This window comes from Tursiops truncatus, chromosome 12 (genome assembly GCF_011762595.2).
Source record: "Tursiops truncatus isolate mTurTru1 chromosome 12, mTurTru1.mat.Y, whole genome shotgun sequence".
In the NCBI taxonomy this organism is placed as follows: domain Eukaryota; kingdom Metazoa; phylum Chordata; class Mammalia; order Artiodactyla; family Delphinidae; genus Tursiops; species Tursiops truncatus.
In genome coordinates this window covers 63,915,988-63,934,833 of record NC_047045.1, presented here as the reverse complement: position 1 = coordinate 63,934,833, position 18,846 = coordinate 63,915,988, and the positions used below count along the sequence as shown (strand labels likewise).

Sequence of the window (18,846 nt, the reverse complement as noted above, 5' to 3'; positions counted from 1 at the left end):
ACCTGAATTTATCTGGAGAAGCCGGGTGGAGCGCTTCTAGGACGGAAATGAGCATTTGTTAATTTCAGTGTGTTCACGCATAAAATGTTTATAGCGTCCCCCTTGAGACCCAGACACAGTGCTGGACACCAGGGATACACAGATTAATAAAACATGGTCTTTCTGTCAAAGAGTTGGCACCCGAGTGGGGAAGGTGGGGATGTAAGCAGTGAGGAGTCTGAAGCAGCCATGGTACAAGGTACAAAGGTGGACCCCAGCAGGAATCGCCCAGCCCTGCCGGCGAGGGTCAGGGACCGGCTCCTGGGTTCGGTACACGCGCTTAGAGTGCGGCAATGACCCCTGTCCAACGTGAACACTCATCTCAAATGGCTCGAAACTTAAATATCGTATTGTTGAAAATCAGACCGTGATCCGACTTCAGGGGTTAAATATTTAATTGGTGATGCGCAGATTAAAATGTGTACACGTTGAAGCACTGAGAAGAAAAGCACTGGATGCGAGAGGACCAAGTGAGAGGGAAACGAGGCAGTGGGACCCCGCGGCTCCAGGTCTCTCCGGGCAGAGTAAGCTCACTCACACCCAGTGTAACCCGAGCCCGGCCCCTCCTCCCCCGCGCGCGCCTGGGCCAGCCGGGCAGGTCAGGGCGGTGCGCTCTGAGTCACCGGAATCTAGGTGGGGCGGGCGCCTCGCCCCCGAGGCCTGCCCCGAGCCGCGTCCTCCAGGAGCCGCCTCCTCCCTTTTGTCGCGCTGCCGGCTCTCTAGGGTCACTCTCCGCCGGCGTCCGAGCCCCACGCGCTCCTCTCCTCTCCACCACCGCCGTCGAGATGCTGGCCTGCGGCCTGGCCTGCGAGCGCTGCAGGTGGATCCTGCCCCTGCTCCTGTTCAGCGCCATCATTTTCGACATCATCGCGTTGGCCGGCCACGGATGGCTACAGTTGAGCGGTACCGAAGAGTACTCCTCGCTGTGGTCGCGGTGTACCGTCAACGGCACATGCGACAGCCTCATGATATTTGGTGAGTGCCGCCGCCTCCGTGAAGTCCTCCGGGCGGCTGCTGGGCGAGCGCCGGCGCCCTGGGAGTGCGGAAGTCGCCCTATGAGAATGGACTAAATAGGGTCGAGAAGGGACTGAACAGGGTCGGGGGTAATGGGTGATTCAACAAATCTCTCTTTAGAGCCTAGGTTCATACATCCGACCCGAGCAAAATAAAGCAGTAGCAGCTTTCCGTGTCCAAAATCAGGCTCGACACTGGAAGAAAATGGCCCTAGTTCAAGCTACGTTTATTCGTAGGGTCTGTCGGTACAGCAAAAGATGATTTCAGCCATTTGAAAAGGGTTTGATGAGTAAATGTAATGAACAAAGTATATTTTCTTGGAGACCTACTGAAATTTCTTCCCATTCCGCCACCTATTTTATATCTTAAAATATGAAATATGGCTTATATTTTAAAATGTAAGTATTTAAAGTGCGTACCTTCCCTAATGTTGCTGTATTATTCGTTTAACTTGAACTAAGTGAAAGCAGCTCTTCTTCCTTTAAAAAAGGCCTTTAAATCAAAGTTTCAGCAGGGAAGATTTCAGTAGATACTGCAGTGTTTAATGCTGCAGGCTAATTCTTGTTAGAGGGAGTGTCTTTTGGGCTTAGGCCTGGCATTGCTGTTTAGAAAACTTTATTTTAATCTGATTTGAAATCTAAAAAGCAAACACATCTTCTACACCAGCGAAATGAAGCAGAGTTGACAATTTAATATACTGCAGATAGAGTATTTTATTTTTCCAGCATGGAGAAAGCCTCAGGGACTACCTGTTACTATTACGCGGGACTGGAGAGGAGCTTGCTCTGGGCCGGTACCACCCCCTGCTTTCTCGTAGATGGGAAGAACAGCCGGGGTCTATCGTGATTAGCATTGTGTGAGGGGTTCCGGAGAGGAGGGTTTAAGTATGAGAATAATCAGAAGCTGAAAGTCAACTACTACTGAATGGAGCCTTACCAACTGAGTTTAATAGTTTAAAACTGAGAAAGAAGGCTACCCTGCTTTTTTTCCCCATTCTCTGCTAGGACCTTTGACTTGCCCCGCACCTCCAAAGTGGCCCAGGGCTTCAAACCAAACTCTGTTTATTTCTGGGACCCTGTATCAGGGGCTTGGTGCTTTATCGTATCTACTGTGGAATTATTTGGAAGTTCTCCCCAAAAATTTACTCCCCAAAGGAGGCATGGTTCTCCTTAGCAGGTAATAAAATGTAAAGACTAAATGGAATTCCTACTTTCCTTAAAGTCTGTGTTTTTCCTCTCTTAAAGCGCAAAGAGCACACCTGCCAGGGTTTGTATTACCCCAAGTCTTTTAGGTTTTCGAAGGGAATTAATTTCTTTGAAATAATATGTCTCTATCTTCTGGTTAAAATGCAACAGAGTTCAGTATCTTGTAGGGGATTTAATAGACTTGCTTAAAACAGGTGTGTTTTTAAACAGACTTTGATAATCGTATCTCACTGCAAAGACTAATACAGACCCAAAGAATATTCAGCGATCCTGCGCATATGAATTAAGGAGGTTAGTGTGCCGCGGGGAGAAGGGTGCAGGCAGAGCCTAGATCAGCACTATTGCTGGGACATGATCTGGCCTGCACAGCTCTGGCTGTGACCACAGCCCTCTTGTGAAAAATACACAATGCAGTTTTTATTTTTCTTGATTTGCAGGATGAACTCACCTTCCTAGGGTGTGGCTCTTCTAACCTCAGGCTGATAGAGTGCTTTGATATAGAAGGGAGTAAGCAGGTTTTGTTTCTGTTTTCTAATTTTTCTAATTTTTTAATTAGACAGGCGTCTAAAGCATTAACTTTTTTTAATCGTAGAGAAAAGACAGATCCAGTCGGTGTACAGTTGATGTTTCAATTTGATATAGAAATTGGTCTTTAGAAAAGTTCGGTTTTCCAAGTGAGCCTTGAGGAATCTAGTACTGCCTCTGTGATGCAGCTAGAATGATTTTCATAAGCGGTCGGTGGCTTTCACATTCCAATTTGGTTATTCTGGTGACCTTTGCAAAGATAGTCAAGTGCCAAGGATGTGTTAGACGTGGCTTTTGCTCAAACCCTAGAATCAAATCATGAATCTGGCACCCACTGTCACTAGGTGACCTTGGGAAGAAGAAAACAGCTATGATTTCACCAGGAGAGGTCCATCCCAGGCTATTGAAGTCAAAGATGAGTTGGAGTGATTATTATACTTCCACTCTGTCTCCTGCCATGGACTGTTGGCTAGTTTTGCCTCACAGGTGTAGAAATTGTGTATTCCTATCCCGTAGGTTGATTATCTAGGCGTCTCTGAACTTTTGAGATTTTCAGATAGCTGCAGTTAGGCCTTGCCAAAAACAATATGTTCACGTGAGGTCATATTTTATCTAAAATACAGTAAGCAGTTTCCACACACTCCCACGTATGTACAAACACAACAAGGAATAAGGTTGATGGCTCTGGTTAAAATGATATCTCAATATTGAGAATTAAGTGTGTATAATCACTTTTTAAAAAATTCTTGCTATGTGCTAGAAAATAGACCTTGGGATGTACCACTGTAAACTACAGTATTAAGAAAGTATACCTGTTTATTACAAAGTGCTTCACTATCTCTTTTATTTGCTGGCATTTGTAACAATATGTTCATTTTGCTGGCAGGTATCAGCAATAATAAAATAATAGAGACTTTTTTTATAAAGGTAAATAGTTCCATAGAATTATGTAAAAAGCAGAATGTTATATTCTTCACTGTCATTAACTTTTTTAAAAGAATTTCAGATTACCATATCACCTCATTTTTCCTCATCAATGAATCAAATTAAACACTGAATATTTTCTTTTACATAATAGTAACAACTAAATAAATACAAATTCTTGTTTGAATTTTTAAAAAAGTCATGGTTTCTAGTCCTCAAAATTGGAAAAGAAAACTCTAGATTTAAACATTGAAATGATCATTCAAATTTCATGTATAAAGAAAATGCAAAGTTAGGACTTCCCTGGTGGCACAGTGGTTAAGAATCCGCCTGCCAATGCAGGGGACACGGGTTCGAGCCCTGGTCCGGGAAGATCCCACATGCCGCGGAGCAACTAAGCCCGTGGGCCACAACTACAGAAGCCTGCGTGCCTAGAGCCCGTGCTCCACAGCAAGAGAAGCCACGGCAATGAGAAGCCTGCGTACTGCAACGAAGACCCAACGCAGCCAAAAATAAATAAATAAAAGAAGATGCTAAATTAAATTTGAATCCATGTTCACAGATAGTATTTTTGCACTCCTGGCACCTTCTTTTACAGTTTTAAGAAAGAGTACATCAGGAGGATATTTTCAGCATCAGAGATGTAGATTTCAAGTCCTAAGCAAGCTCTGACTTGTCAGGGTAGAGACTAATGAAGATAAGTTTACGCATAAATTACAGGGACAGCTGAGATGAATTTACGCTCCAAGAATGACGGCGGGGAGTCAGTGTGGCAGCATTGGAGAGCCTTTGCCTTGGATCTGAACTCAGAAGTGCAGAGCCTCCTTTTTACCAAAGATACCACATTGAATGTTTTTTACATGAAATCAGCCTTGGATAAGTCAAAGAATCAGGTTAATACAGGAAATATTTTTAGATCATCTAGCCCTGTGGTTCTTAAATGTACGAGAAATGAGAAAAATATCAGTAAGTATGAAGTTAATAGTTTTACATCAGCCTAAATTCAACTTAAAGGATTTCATTTTGAGATTATGTTCTTGTGGCTTTTTTGCAGAGGGGCAGGGTCACGTATTCAAATGTTCTTATTTTATGAAATTAGGCATTAGTAGATAGATTAATCTTTGCGGGCATGTGTTCACATTCGTACATAGTAAAACAAAAAGTTGGACACTCTCAATTGATTTTCATAATTAAAAATATATATATATGTTGATTTATAAAATCTAGACATCTAGGAACCAGTGATCTTGACCAGTTTACTCCACATTTGCTGCGCTTAGCACTACCAGAGAGCCTCAATTCCTGATTTGTCTTTTCTCCTTGTAAATGGCCAGAGACTCCTACACTATTAGATCTAGGAGGGATGAATAGTGCGCCTACTCAAGCTTTCTCCAAAGCCCACCTATCAGCATCGCCCATGGCTGATCTGAACTTCTTCCCGTTGTTCAGCAACTTAATTTTCTCCACGATACTATTTGTTTAAAAGTACCTCTCTTACACCGACAAGAGGTGAAATGTGCTTCTCTGTAAATCCTTCTTTCCAGCCTTCTTCCAACGGACAGATTTTCAAACATTTGAGGGTAGATTCCAAATTTGCTGCTAGTTATTTTGTCTGAGTTCACACAGAATTTCCTGTATTTTCCCATCTTCCCGTGTAGGATGGTTTCCCCACTCAGACTTTAAAAGAAGGCCATAAAGGGGTAAAGTTCCATAAAAACCAATGGGAAAGGGTTATCATCTGGCTCAGTTTCAGGGGAAAATGTAGAGCATGTAAAGAATCTCACACCTACCGTGGAATTTCTCCCCAGAGACCCCGGCATCATTCTTCCTTTAAGCCATTCCTTTCCTGCCTTCCAAACCTCCTGCAGAATCGTTCTTCCTGTGTCGATTTTTTTGGAGGCTTTCCTGAGTCATCCTCCAGATTTTTGCTACTCGTGTGTTACGGACCAGCAGCATCAGTATTATCTGGGAGGTTACTGGATACTCAGCATCTCAGGCCCCACCTACTGAATCGGAATCTGTATTTTAACAAGGTCCCCAGGTGATTCGTAAGCACTTTTAAGTTTCAGAAGCACTGGCCCGTATTACTGCAGATCTCCTCATTGACTATGCAACAGTCTTTTTGAATATATCATCTACCCATGTTTATATTTATTTGTAGATAGCATCTTTTTTTTTTTTGAACCTGGAGGAGATATATATATATATATATATATTTTATTGGAGTATAATTGCTTTACAATGGTGTGTTAGTTTCTGCTTTATAACTAAGTGAATCAGCTACACATATACATATAGCCCCATATCTCCTCCCTCTTGCATCTCCCTCCCATCCTCCCTATCCCACCCCTCTAGGTGGTCACAAGATAGGATCTTTTTTATTTTTTCAATTATGGTCTTGTCCAGTTTTCAGTTCTGCTTGTGTATGACAATAAAGAACTTTATAGAAACAATAGGAAGGAATCTGACAAAATCTTGTATTAATGGGTAGGGCTTTCTGTATTGTTCATAGATGAATCCTTTGTTCTGGAAAGGAACCATCCTCTACTCTAGTTGGGTGACAATTTGGAATCTGCAGGGCACTGAGTAAGGGGCTAGGCCACAGACTGTTTTGGTCAATGTTTGGTGCCCACATGTAAAGCTACTGAAGAATGCAGCAAATCCATTAAAAGAAATACTAATTTGGGTTGAAAAAGTAATGACAGTCTCCAAAATGTCACCCACGATATAGCAGTAGTGCTCGCCTTGTCTTAAAATAAAAGTTTATTTATTTTTTTCTTTTCATAAACTTAACTTTGATTGACGTTTTCTAGCTTGATATTCAAGGTATTTATTTATTTTTACTTTTATTGCTCTTTTCTTCTCAGTCGATCTTACTGGTCTTTTCCCAGCTGTATTTGCCTTGTAACATCATGTTTTCGTATATAATCTCTGGAAAAACGTATAGCATTATCCCTCACACAAAAAACTTAAAAACATTTTTTAGAAGAAACTCAGAATTTCATTAGTAACCAGTGAATGGTTTCCATGTTGTTGACTTAATGTTGAACCTTTGCAAGCAATAGCAAAATCTGATAGGCCCTTCATTGCCTAACTGGATCCTTAGTGAATCTTATCTAAAAGTGGATTTATAATGTTGCTGGTTTCTTTGATAACATAAAGTTCTTCAAGTGGTACTTAGAAAATAAACTTAGGACAGAATAAATTATATATATATATGAAACACCAAATTTATCTTCCCTTAAGGAAACAAAACAAAAAACAACATTCCTGCGCAGAAACTCTGTTTACCTGGAGTGCAGCATGCTTTTGTGGTCTCAATTCAGAGAAAGATAATTGACAATGACAATCCTTCCCCAATCCCCTACACACACACACACACACACACACACACACACACACACACACACACACATTCTGCTTATTTGAATTTAATGATAGTATTTAATTGAATTTAATGATTGGCAGTAACCATGAAAAAAATCTATAGAAATGAGACTATAATTGACCGTAGGTCACATACTGAAAGTTACACGCTCCTTTTTGGCAGTGCTGCAATCTGTTTTTATAAGGAGATTAATCATCTATCTTAGTTGTTCTCAGATTTTAGTATGGATGTAAGAAATACCACTAAAATGCGGATTAGGAAAGGCAGAAATTTAGTGTATAAAATATTAATGAAGGACAGACTTGTCTTCAGAATAGATGAAGATGGACTGTCTTCAAAGACCTGAGGACCATCTGTTGATGCTGAATCATGAAAGAAGTAGCTTCAAGATAAGTTTTACAAATTGATGTTTTTCCATTGAGGCTGGTAAATAGGGTACAATTTAGACCAAGGTATGATATAAAAATATATAGTTCCCAAAGGGTTGGGTAAATTTATAGATATTAGACTGATTCTGGGTGATTAAGGGAGACCAAAGGCACTTAGCCTACAGATTTATCTTAAGTTTTCAAAATGTATGTCACGGAGAATTGCCATGTTGTTAGTCTACATGGCTGTTGGTTCCCTTCTCAGGCAGAATATTGGGCTGGAAGGACCCTGCTCAGACCTGGTAGGATCCATCTCATCATCTTACAACAAAATAGTCATTGACATGAGGCAGCAGATTGCCTTCCTTGTTATCCATCAGTCAGGACCTTCAAAACCATGTCAAGATTTGTATCTTTTTTTTTTTTTTTTTTAGTTGATACCTCATTGTAATTTTCTTTTACATCTTTATTGGAGTATAATTGCTTTACAATGGTGTGTTAGTTTCTGCTTTATAACAAAGTGAATCAGTTATACATATGTTCCCATATCTCTTCCCTCTTGCGTCTCCCTCCCTCCCACCCTCCCTATCCCACCCCTCCAGGCGGTCACAAAGCACCAAGTTGATCTCCCTGTGCTATGCGGCCGCTTCCCACTAGCTATCTACCTTACGTTTGGTAGTGTATATATGTCCATGCCCCTCTCTCTCTTTGTCACAGTTTACCCCTCCCCCTCCCCATATCCTCAAGTCCATTCTCTAGTAGGTCTGTATCTTTATTCCTGTCTTACCCCTAGGTTCTTCATGACATTATTAAATTCCATATATATGTGTTAGCATATGGTATTTGTCTTTCTCTTTCTGACTTTCTTCACTCTGTATGACAGACTCTAGGTCTGTCCACCTCATTACAAATAGCTCAATTTCGTTTCTTTTTATGGCTGAGTAATATTCCATTGTATATATGTGCCACATCTTAAATGATAGTTAAGTGAATCAATGTGGGTGTTTCCACTCTCAAGGAGCAGGTTTTACACGTTCTACTTCCAAGGCAGCCTTTCTCCAGACAGACTGTTTCTTAACTTTCCATTTTGATTTTCTTTAGACTCAGCATTTTAAATAAGATGCTAATTGAGTTGATTTAACATAACATAGGAAAATTTCTTAAAATGATCTGTTCATATTTACATTCACCTGTTGGTTTTAGGTTAGGTGAATTGGCTTACTATTTCTTTTATTTAATTCCTTTCAAGTACCTGAAACTAAATGTAAATTACACCTCAGCGGTAATGTCAGCGGAAGCAGTAATAGCAATAATCTAACTTTGTATTAATCTTCCTCAAATAAACAGGCAAAATGATTGATGTTACTCTTTATAGCAACATCATACATAATTTATTTAGCTATACTTTAAAAACCTTAATCTGTGATTGTCAAAGTTTGATTACTAAATATGTTCCCTGTTAGGATGCTTCTCCTGTTTTTATTGAAAACTCACATTCTGCTATACAACTGATCTTCCTGTTTGCATTCCTCTGTATGGCTTATATAGCTGTGTTGCCTTTTCATTGAACAGTTTCAAACATGTGAACTCACCTTAAAAGGAAAACTCAGTGTCTGCTTATTGGAATTTAATTTAATTGAATTTAATGATTGGCAGTAGCCATGCAAAAATCTACAGACATGAGACTGTAATTGACAGTGGGTTACATACTGAAAGTTACATGCTCCAGCTATTTTTATAAGAAGATTAATCATCTCTCTTAGTTGGTCTCAAACTTTAGTATAAATGTAAGAAATACCAGTAAAATGCAGATTCCTTTCCAACTCTGATTCAGTATGTCTGGAGGGATGCGTAGGAATCCATACTTTTTTTTTTTTTTTTTTTTTGCGGTACGCGGGCCTCTCACTGTTGTGGCCTCTCCCTTTGCGGACCACAGGCTCTGGACGCGCAGGCTCAGCGGCCATGGCTCACGGGCCCAGCCGCTCCGCGGCTCGTGGGATCTTCCCGGACCGGGGCACAAACCCGTGTCCCCTGCATCGGCAGGCGGACTCTCAACCACTGCGCCACCAGGGAAGCCCGGAATCCATACTTTTTATAAGCACCACTGATGATTTTGAGTCAGTGTTTTATGGGCTAGACTTCGAGATGGTCTGATTAATTAATGTTCTTTCCAAAGCATGGTCCGTTTTCTCTGGAAAGTTACCTTACTCGAAGGACAAGGCAAAAGTGAGAAAAGAGACTTAATCTCACATTTTGGCTTTATCCATGTCTATTTTAAAATAAAACATTTCTATTTTACCTTGGTCTTACTGATCTCACGGGAAGAGAGCAAGACGTGGAGGAAAGTAATAAAAGTTATAAACATATAACTAGGCCCACTCAGGTACTGTCATGACGCCATCCTGACCAGTGCCACTAAGGGGTAATTTGTGTGAAAACATGGTATTTGAGCATGTAAAAAACATTGAGCATGTGTCGTTTCCTTAATTACCTATTATACCCCAGTCATCCCTGAATCTAGATGAAGATTTCGAGGGAGTGTGGAGGCTAGAGAAGGGAACAGAGGAGCTCAGCCCAAGTTTGTCTCTAACAGTTGAAGATGTAAACATGCAGTGGAGAACTGAGGAAGAGTCTTCATATGACAGTGTAGAACCTTGAGAACGTTGAATAAAGTGAAAACTTGAGGTACTGGAGAAAGTCATCGGAATACATGAGGACATTTTTGAACAGAGAGGGCTGGAGAATTAATAGCTCCATGACTTTTCACACAAGAGCTCTCATCCTCACCGTAATCTTGAAAGAAGGCATTTTAGCCTTGGTTAACAGAGGAGCAGACTGACAGTGGCTAATAGGTAATAGAGGCAGGGTATACACGAGGGCAAGCTGGCTCCCAAGACCTTGTTCTTTCTGCTAGTCCTTAACTTTTTCTAACACTGACCAGTCCAATGACCCCAAATTAAGTCAGGATTTGTTTGCCAGCCAAGCTCGGTTAAAGCTGGAGTAAAACCAGTGCCGAGGTACACGCAGCTCTCCTTTTCAAATGCAATAAAGAAAAATAGGTTAAGGGTGCATGTTCATCCATTAGTGAATGAGTGGGTAAACATAATGTGGGCTGTCCATACAATAGAATAATTGTTGGTCATAAAAAGGAATGCAGGGCTTCCCTGGTGGCGCGGTGGTTGAGAGTCCGCCTGCCGATGCAGGGGACACGGGTTCGTGCCCCGGTGCGGGAAGATCCCACATGCCGCAGAACGGCTGGGCCCGTGAGCCATGGCCGCTGAGCCTGCGCGTCCGGAGCCTGTGCTCTGCAACGGGAGAGGCCACAACAGTGAGAGGCCCGCGTACCGCAAAAAAAAAACAAACAAAAAGCAAAAAACAAACAGAAAAGCAGTCCTAATCCATGCTGTTCCAACATGGGTGAACCTTGAAGACATTATGCTAAGTGAAAGCGTAAGACAGTCACAAAGGCCACATAGTATATAATTCCGTTTATAAGCAAATTTATAGAGACAGAAAGTAGATCAGAAGGTGAAGGAAGCGGGGAGGAGAAGGGCTCTGCTAACGGACGTGGGGTTTCTCTTTGGGGTGATGAAAATTTTGGAATTGAAAGCGGTGATGGTTGCACAACCCTGTGAATGGAGTGAAAACTACAGAATTGTACGCTTTAAATGGATGAATTTTCTAGTATGTAACTTATATCTTAAAAAAAAAAGAAAAAAGAGTCCTGTTCTGGATTCAGACAGTCTGGAAATCAAACTTGGCTGCCAGCTGTGTGGCTCTGGGCAGGTTATCTGGACTCTCCAAGGCTTAGTATAATCTCACTTCTAAAATAGAAATGATAACAGAGTGTGAACCTTAAAAAGTTATTGTGAGGATTCAGGTTGCTAAGGCACGGCGGGTTCTCAGCCCAGTGCCTGGCACAGAGCGATTACTTCCTACATGTCAGTTACTACCTCTAGAGAGAAGGTTGTGTGGGAAGAGATTTTACAAATCAGTGCAGTTTGAACAATAAGAATGATTGGCTGGAATCCTTAGCTTGGGAGTCATGACTCTTCCCTTCCCACAGGGGCAGAGCAGAATGACCCAGGGCTAGAGCTGCCCATGTAGATCTTCAAATCTAGAACTCAATTTCCACCTCATCCTTATTGTTTTTAGGGCCCATGTCAATAATTGAGAATTATTGTGCAATAAATTCTGAATACTTCACAAGTTAAAATTTAGAAATGTTGTTTGCACCTAAACTTGTTATAAAAAGCACAGCTAGCTACTTTACAATTAAATTGTTTTATTTTATATCTCTGTCTGGTCATACGTACTATGAGTTTTCACTAATTATTTTTGCATGGGACCAAACCTTAATATGGAAAAAAGATCCTTTTAAAGGTATTTGAAACAGTTCCTGAAGAGATTGTAATTTGGATTGTTCCATAGTAAAAATGTTGTTTATTGTGGTCATGTTATAGTAGAACTTGAGCGACTCTGTTAAATATACCTGTTTATATGCCAGTTTATTAAATGAGATACAGTTTGATGTAGTTTACTTTTCATTTCGGAGGTATAAACATTTGCCCCAAAACTGAGGGGATAAGGCATTACTGCATATCAGTATGTTAATGTCCTACCTATGAATTGCCTATTCTTCCCTTAAAATATGGAGATGCTTAAGTATTGTCTAAAGAAAATCTGTTCTTCCACCCAAATACAATTAGTAGAAAGAAAAAAAAAACCCCATTGATGCTTTGATAAGTAACTTTTAAATTTGGCTTGTCTGTCTTACTAATTGCTGTTTCTTTCTTATAGCGTGGGGAAAGGCAGCTGCCGCCATGCTCCTCTGTGGCTTCATCATCCTGGTGATCTCTTTCATCCTCTCTTTCTTTGCCCTCTGCGGATCCCAAATGCTTGTCTTCCTGAGAATGATTGGAAGCCTCCTGGCCCTGGCTGGTAAGACTGTGCGCCAGCAATCCTTTCTTCCTCTCTGCAGGGGACATCAATATAATAATGTCCACGCCACAAAGAAGATCTCTGACAATACAGTTCCTGATCTGTTCTCGGAAAATGTGTCACCAAAGGCAGAAGTAACAGAGGAGAGATGTATTTTAAGAGCTGGATCCCTTTTATCCTCTGCCTGAGACAGCGTTCCATGTCCCCCATCCAAGTGAGGAAGGTTGTCACTCTACCTGCTGGTATCTCTCGTAGATGACCCCATGCCCTTGACACCCCTGCCCCGAGGGACCAGGGCTGGAAGTGCAGTGTCTCCATAGTGGTCCCAGGCTGGCCTCCCATGAGCCCCACGCCTGAGGGGACTGGAATGTCCCTGAACCATTGCACTTGTTGAAGGTGTTCTGCAGTCCTAGGATGTGGTGGGTCACAGAAGGGTTTTCTGCAGTGGGATGGGGGATCTGGGAGGGGCCAGATCTGGAATTGCCTCTTTGCAGTTTAGAGCCAGGGTCGGGGGATGGGAAACTTAGTTATGCAGCTGGGTGGGGCTTGGAGAGAACATTTATTAAGGGAATATCAGAACTAGCAAGAATCTAGAGGCAAGAATTATTTGAAATTTTAGGTGGGCACCTGGCAGTAGGGAAGTCTGCCAAAGGAGCAGGACCCCAGCCACAGAGCTGGATTTAGATGCAAATCTGGATTTCCTGAGGAGGGGAAAGAAGAAGAGGATGCTGATAAGGGCAAAGTGAGGCGGCCATAGTCCATTTCTCAAGCTACTAACTTAGGCTCATGGAACAAATGCCGAAGTCCAGCCACAGACCTGGGGTATAAATACAAAGTGAGCATATGGTTTTGGAAACAAGTCAGAAACCTTGTAACTAGAGGGGTCCATAGGATCAAGCCTGAACCTGAGTGGGACTGCTGTGCGCAGGGTTCCCTGAGTACAAAGAAGGTGATGGCAGGATCTAGGGCAGGATAAGTGAGGAGCAAAAAGGCCCTGGCTGGGAGGAAGGAGGTAGCCTCCGAGAACCAGCCAGTGCAGGTCTAACCGTCCCCTGTACATTTAAACATGTCTCTTGATTCAAAATAAAGTTTACTCGAGTGTTCCTCATGTTTCAAACTTTGCTTTTGGAATAATATTTTAGAATCAGAAATGGCTAGGAATCACAAAACATATGAAGAATCTTGTTGAATCCCCCCTCCACTTTTATTTGGTGTTTTGTAGTTCAAATTTACAAGACCTTATCAAAGAAACAATTTGATGTAGCTTCCTATCACATGTCTTAGAAGACTAGGTAGATGCCTATATAAATCACCATTAGAAATAACACTATGACATTAACGTTCATTGAAGAATCCTTTATGACCCATCAATTCCACTTCTAGGTATATATCCAAAAGAACCAAAAGCAGGGATTTGAATAGGTACTTGTACGTCCATGTTCATAGCAGCATTATTCACAATAGCCAAAAGGTGGAAACAACCCAAGTGTTCAGCAGCAGATAAATATATAAACAAAAGGTAGTCTATACCTACAATGGAATATCATTCAGCCATAAAAAGGAATGAAATTTTGATGTGAGCTACAACATGGACGGACCTTGAAAACGTTATGCTGAAAGAAATAAGGTAGATACAGAAGGACGAATATTTTATGATTTCACTTGTATGAAGTACCTGGAATAGGCAAATTCACAGAGACAGAAAGTCGATTGGAGGTTACCAGCAGCCGAGGGGAGGGGGTAACGGGTACATGTTGTGGATGTTGAAAATGTTTTAGGTGTGGATAGTGGTGATGATTACACAACATTGTGAATGTATTGAATGCCACTGAATCGAACACTTAGCAAATGGCTAAAATGATAAATATTATGTTGAGTATATTTTACCAAAATTAAAAGAAATCGTAGTAAAACTCTTCTGTCCACCTTAACATTAAAACATTTAAGATCTAGTAATCGCCATCTCTAGCTAACAGGCTTGCAGGAGTTATTGTAAAAAAAACTCGTTCTGGTGAGTTTCGATAGATAAACAGCTGAACTGTCCTGCTTAACCCCGTGTTCTCATCTTACAATTTAATTCTCCTCTTCTTCAAAGTTGGACAAGTGGAATGGGAAATGTTTAATAGAAAAATAAAAAGCCTAGAGATCTCAATACATTTTTAGTGGTAATAATGCTGAATAAGCCCTACTTGATTTTTAAGATATATTTCATAACAATTCTTTTTAATGTGATGTATATTATTGGGTTAAAATCAGAATAACTGAACACCAATACAATTTAGATTTTGTAAAAATTGATCCAAACCATTACAAGAACTTTATGTGATGAACCAAAATGGGTAAATAACAATGTTTAACATTTATCACTAGGCATATTAGAGAAAAATGCAGAGAAGTGTTCCTTTTGTGTCATACACAATGATTTGCAGAAAATGACAAACTTAACTAGTGAGAGTTTGTTATTTAAACTAGACAGAAAGTGGGACTTCCCTCGTGGTCCAGTGGGTAAGACTCTGAACTCCCAGTGCAGGGGGCCCGAGCTTGATCCTTGGTGGGGGAACTAGATCCCACATGCGTGCCGCAACTAAGAGTTCGCATGTTGCAACTAAGAAGACCATATGCCACAACTAAGAGTCTGCATGCCACAACTGAAAAAAAACAAAAAAAGATCCTGCATGCCGCAACTAAGACCTGGTGCAGCCTAAATAAATAAATATTTAAAAATAAATAAATAAAGTAGACAGGAACCAGAGAAATATTTAAGATCTGCACTAAGATTGCCTTTCATAAGTTGCCAAAGAAGAACATTTTAAGTTGGGAAACAGAAGCAACAAATCAAGATGTGGAAACATCTACAGCCTTTCTAGTAATTTAAAAAAAAAAGAAAACTAGTTAAGGGTATATCTGTGGAGCTAGTAGAAAAAAATTAAGGTGAAAGAAAGGTGGTGGCGAGGACTGTTCACTCCCTGACGTACTCCTGGGAGCTCAGCCAGCTGATCCCTCTTTGTGAAGAGTAGCGTCTGAGTGTCACAGAGCTAAAATCTGCTTATACCCAAAGTCATGGGTATAACATGCATATACTAAATACTAGGTAAAAATTGCATAGCATAGCATAGCATGTGCATACTCATTAGAGCTTTATAGAATTATGCATGTTCACTGAAAAAGACTACAAAGTAGATTTAATAAATTCCTTTTATTTTTAAGCAATGTAAATTGTTAATACATGATTAATAATAATTGTAACAATGTGACTCATATCAAAGAGTTTAGAAATTTTTTTGACATATGTTTTCCTTCCCGTATCTTCCCTTTCACTTGTTTTTTTTTTTTTTTTTTTTTTTTTTGCGGTACGCAGGCCTCTCACTGTTGTGGCCTCTCCTGTTGCGGAGCACAGGCTCTGGACGCGCAGGCTCAGCGGCCATGGCTCACGGGCCAGCCGCTCCGCGGCATGTGGGATCTTCTCGGACCGGGGCACGAACCCGTGTCCCCTGCATCAGCAGGCGGACGGTCAACCACTGCGCCACCAGCTAAGCCCCCCCTTTCACTTTTTAAAGCACTGTGGTTATTCCCCTCTTTTGCTTCTATTTCCCCAGAGGCTGGAATGCTCTTCTTCCTCTCCTCCATCTCTTCATTTCTATTTATTCTTCAGATTCCCCCTTCCTCTGCAGGCTTTTCTCCTGATTCTCCCATTGATCATTCGCATCATTGATTCATTGTTTTATTTAGTCATTTATTTATTGAATGAATATTCCTCTATCTGTGTCTGTGTGTGCATACACACAGACATATGTATATGTACATATGTTTTATTTTGCTAACAGTGATAATATTAACTTATGTTTGGCACAGGAAAAGCAAAGATGAAAAAGTAGGCTCTCCTCTACCCTCTTGCTTCCTGTTGCACACCACAATTCAGCACGTTTTACTTTAGTATGTATAATGCTTACATAGGTACATGAATCTCTAATTTTCTGTCTGTATTTCATATACTCAGTATTCTACTCAGCCAGGTATCTCTGACACACAATATTCAGTCATCTTTTTTGGCTTATGATTAACTAGACTCCCCCAGCCCCTTTTATCAGCATTATTTAGGTGGATTTAATACTTATTTTAAGGCAAAAATGTTGTGGAAGAGGAAATAATCTGTTGTTACCATGCATTCATTCATTCATACATTCATACTTTGTATTTTTTTTTCCTTCCTTTTAGCTGTGTTCCAGATCATCGCCCTGGTAATTTACCCTGTGAAGTACAACGAGACCTTTAACTTGGCTGACAGCGCTGGTGGCATCTACATCTATAACTGGGCCTACGGCTTTGGGTGGGCGGCCACGATTATCCTGATTGGCTGTGCCTTCTTCTTCTGTTGCCTCCCCAACTATGCAGATGACCTGCTGGGCAATGCCAAGCCGAGGTACTTCTACACATCTCCCTAAGGTGAGGAATGAGCAGAAGAACATCACTGCTGCTGAGATGGACTCCAGAGAAAGAAACTGTTTCCCCCGGAATACTCTGAACCTATGTTTGGGGCAGTGTTCATATCATTAAACTATAGTCAAAATGCTACAATACTTTGGGAGAGGATATTTCTTAAATAGTTTTAGAGTTTCATATTCATCTTTTATCTGTGATTTGTAGAGTTAAACAAGACTTACTTCTTTTAACTAATTACCTAATTACTAATATGCCAGTGTTTCCTTATATCTAGCCATACCATTTATATTGCATTTGTAAAAGAATATGAGAAGGAAACTTACGTAATTTATAAGGTAAAAATGAGAAGGCTTCAGAGATTTGAGTAATCTGATCAGGTTTCTGTTTTTCCCAGATGGAATGAACGGGGTCTATTAAGGACTAAGGAGAAGAGGAAGATATTGGTAAAAATTGCCAGTGACCAAATATTCTAAAAGAAATGCAAAAAATAAATATTTTTTCAAACCTTCAGCTATTTAAAGAAGCCAAATCATTTCCTAAATGCATATCATTTGTGAGGATTTCTAATTAACATCATGAATAACTGATTTGGGGCTAAGCTTCCCGTTAACTTGATATGGCATCTAGGAAAGTATTCTTTCATAGCCAAAGCCTGTTGCAGTAGTAAGACCTCCTTAAGTAGTGAAATCTTAAGATGAAATTTTCTCTTTTAAAGTGGTTTGTAGGGTTGGGGTGTGGTAAAGTGCTACTAATAATTCTGCGCTGTTTGGTGTCTATATGTTCTAGACTAGGGTAGACTGGATTAAAAGGTGGATTGGTCTAATTCTTCGTAACCTCTAGGTGGGATTAGGTTGTTTAGTAAACCATTAGGAGGGCCATTCCCATCACAAAGTAACGTGAAAACAGCCTAAAGAGAAGAAATGGCTTGAATTTTTCGCCTTAGGCTTGACCAGGCTCTAATCGTGTAGACACAGCTTCTGATAGATTGCAGCTGTAATCAAAAACTCAAATACGGTTAAAAACCTGGTTTCCCTTGGTAAACAGATTAAAAATATCTGAGGTAAAACATGCAACAGGAGAATTCAGGGATGTGGGATTTCTCTGAATGGCAAATATGATATATCACATGGATTTTTTTTTTAATATTTGTACTTATGTAATGAAAACCAATTCATTTTATGTATCAAATTATTATCTTATAAGTTGTAAAAATAAGCAGTTGCAGTTTTCATTACAAATTTTTCCCAATAAACCAGGTGTTCTAATCTTGTATCTAGTTTGCAGTTTTTTTGGTTTTGCTTCTCAGCCCCCCACCCCCCCAATCTGAGGAAGGGGATTTCTTTTTTAACATCTTTATTGGAGTATAATTGCTTTACAATGTTATGTTGGTTTCTGCTGTATAACAAAGTGAATCAGCTATACATATACATATATCTCCATATCCCCTCCCTCTTGCGTCTCCCTCCCACCCTCCCTATCCCACCCTTCTAGGTGGTCACAAAGCACCAAGCTGCTCTCCCTGTGCTATGTGGCTGCTTCCCACTAGCTATCGATTTTACGTTTGATAGTGTATATATGTCCATGCCACTCTCTCACTTTGTCCCAGCTTACCCTTCCCCCTCCCCGTGTCCTCAAGTCCATTCTCTACATCTGCGTCCTTATTCCTGTCCTACCCCTAGGTTCTTCAGAACCATTTTTCCCCCCTTAGATTCTATATATATGTGTTAGCATACGGTATTTGTTTTTCTCTTTCTGACTTACTTCACTCTGTGTGACACACTCTAGGTCCATCCACCTCACTACAAATAACTCAATTTCCTTTTTTTTATGGCTGAGTAATATTCCATTGTATATATGTGCCACATCTTCTTTATCCATTCATCTGTCAGTGGACACTTAGGTTGCTTCCATGTCCTGGCTATTGTAAATAGAGCTGCAGTGAACATTGTGGTACATGACTCTTTTTGAATTATGGTTTTCTCAGGGTCTATGCCCAGTAGTG

At 40.6% G+C, this 18,846-nt stretch overlaps 1 protein-coding gene and 1 long non-coding RNA gene across 3 annotated transcripts in view; one reads left to right on the top strand and one right to left on the bottom strand.

Moving 5' to 3' along the window:
* The window catches only part of LOC141276031 (uncharacterized), a 104,317-nt gene that overhangs the window by 36,960 nt on the left and 48,511 nt on the right, over positions 1-18,846 (bottom strand). The gene's annotated exons all lie outside the window — the stretch shown is intronic.
* PERP (p53 apoptosis effector related to PMP22) lies at positions 756-18,116 on the top strand. Of its 2 annotated transcripts, XM_019951528.3 has the most exons (4): positions 756-1,014; positions 12,264-12,404; positions 16,620-16,847; positions 17,239-18,116. In XM_019951528.3, exons 1-3 carry the CDS (start codon positions 825-827, stop codon positions 16,844-16,846), a joined length of 558 nt encoding a protein of 185 aa, XP_019807087.2. In that variant the 5' UTR covers positions 756-824; the 3' UTR covers position 16,847; positions 17,239-18,116. The 2 variants fall into 2 exon arrangements, with proteins under 2 accessions (XP_019807087.2, XP_019807086.2); XM_019951527.3 differs by having other exon boundaries at positions 758-1,014; positions 16,620-18,116.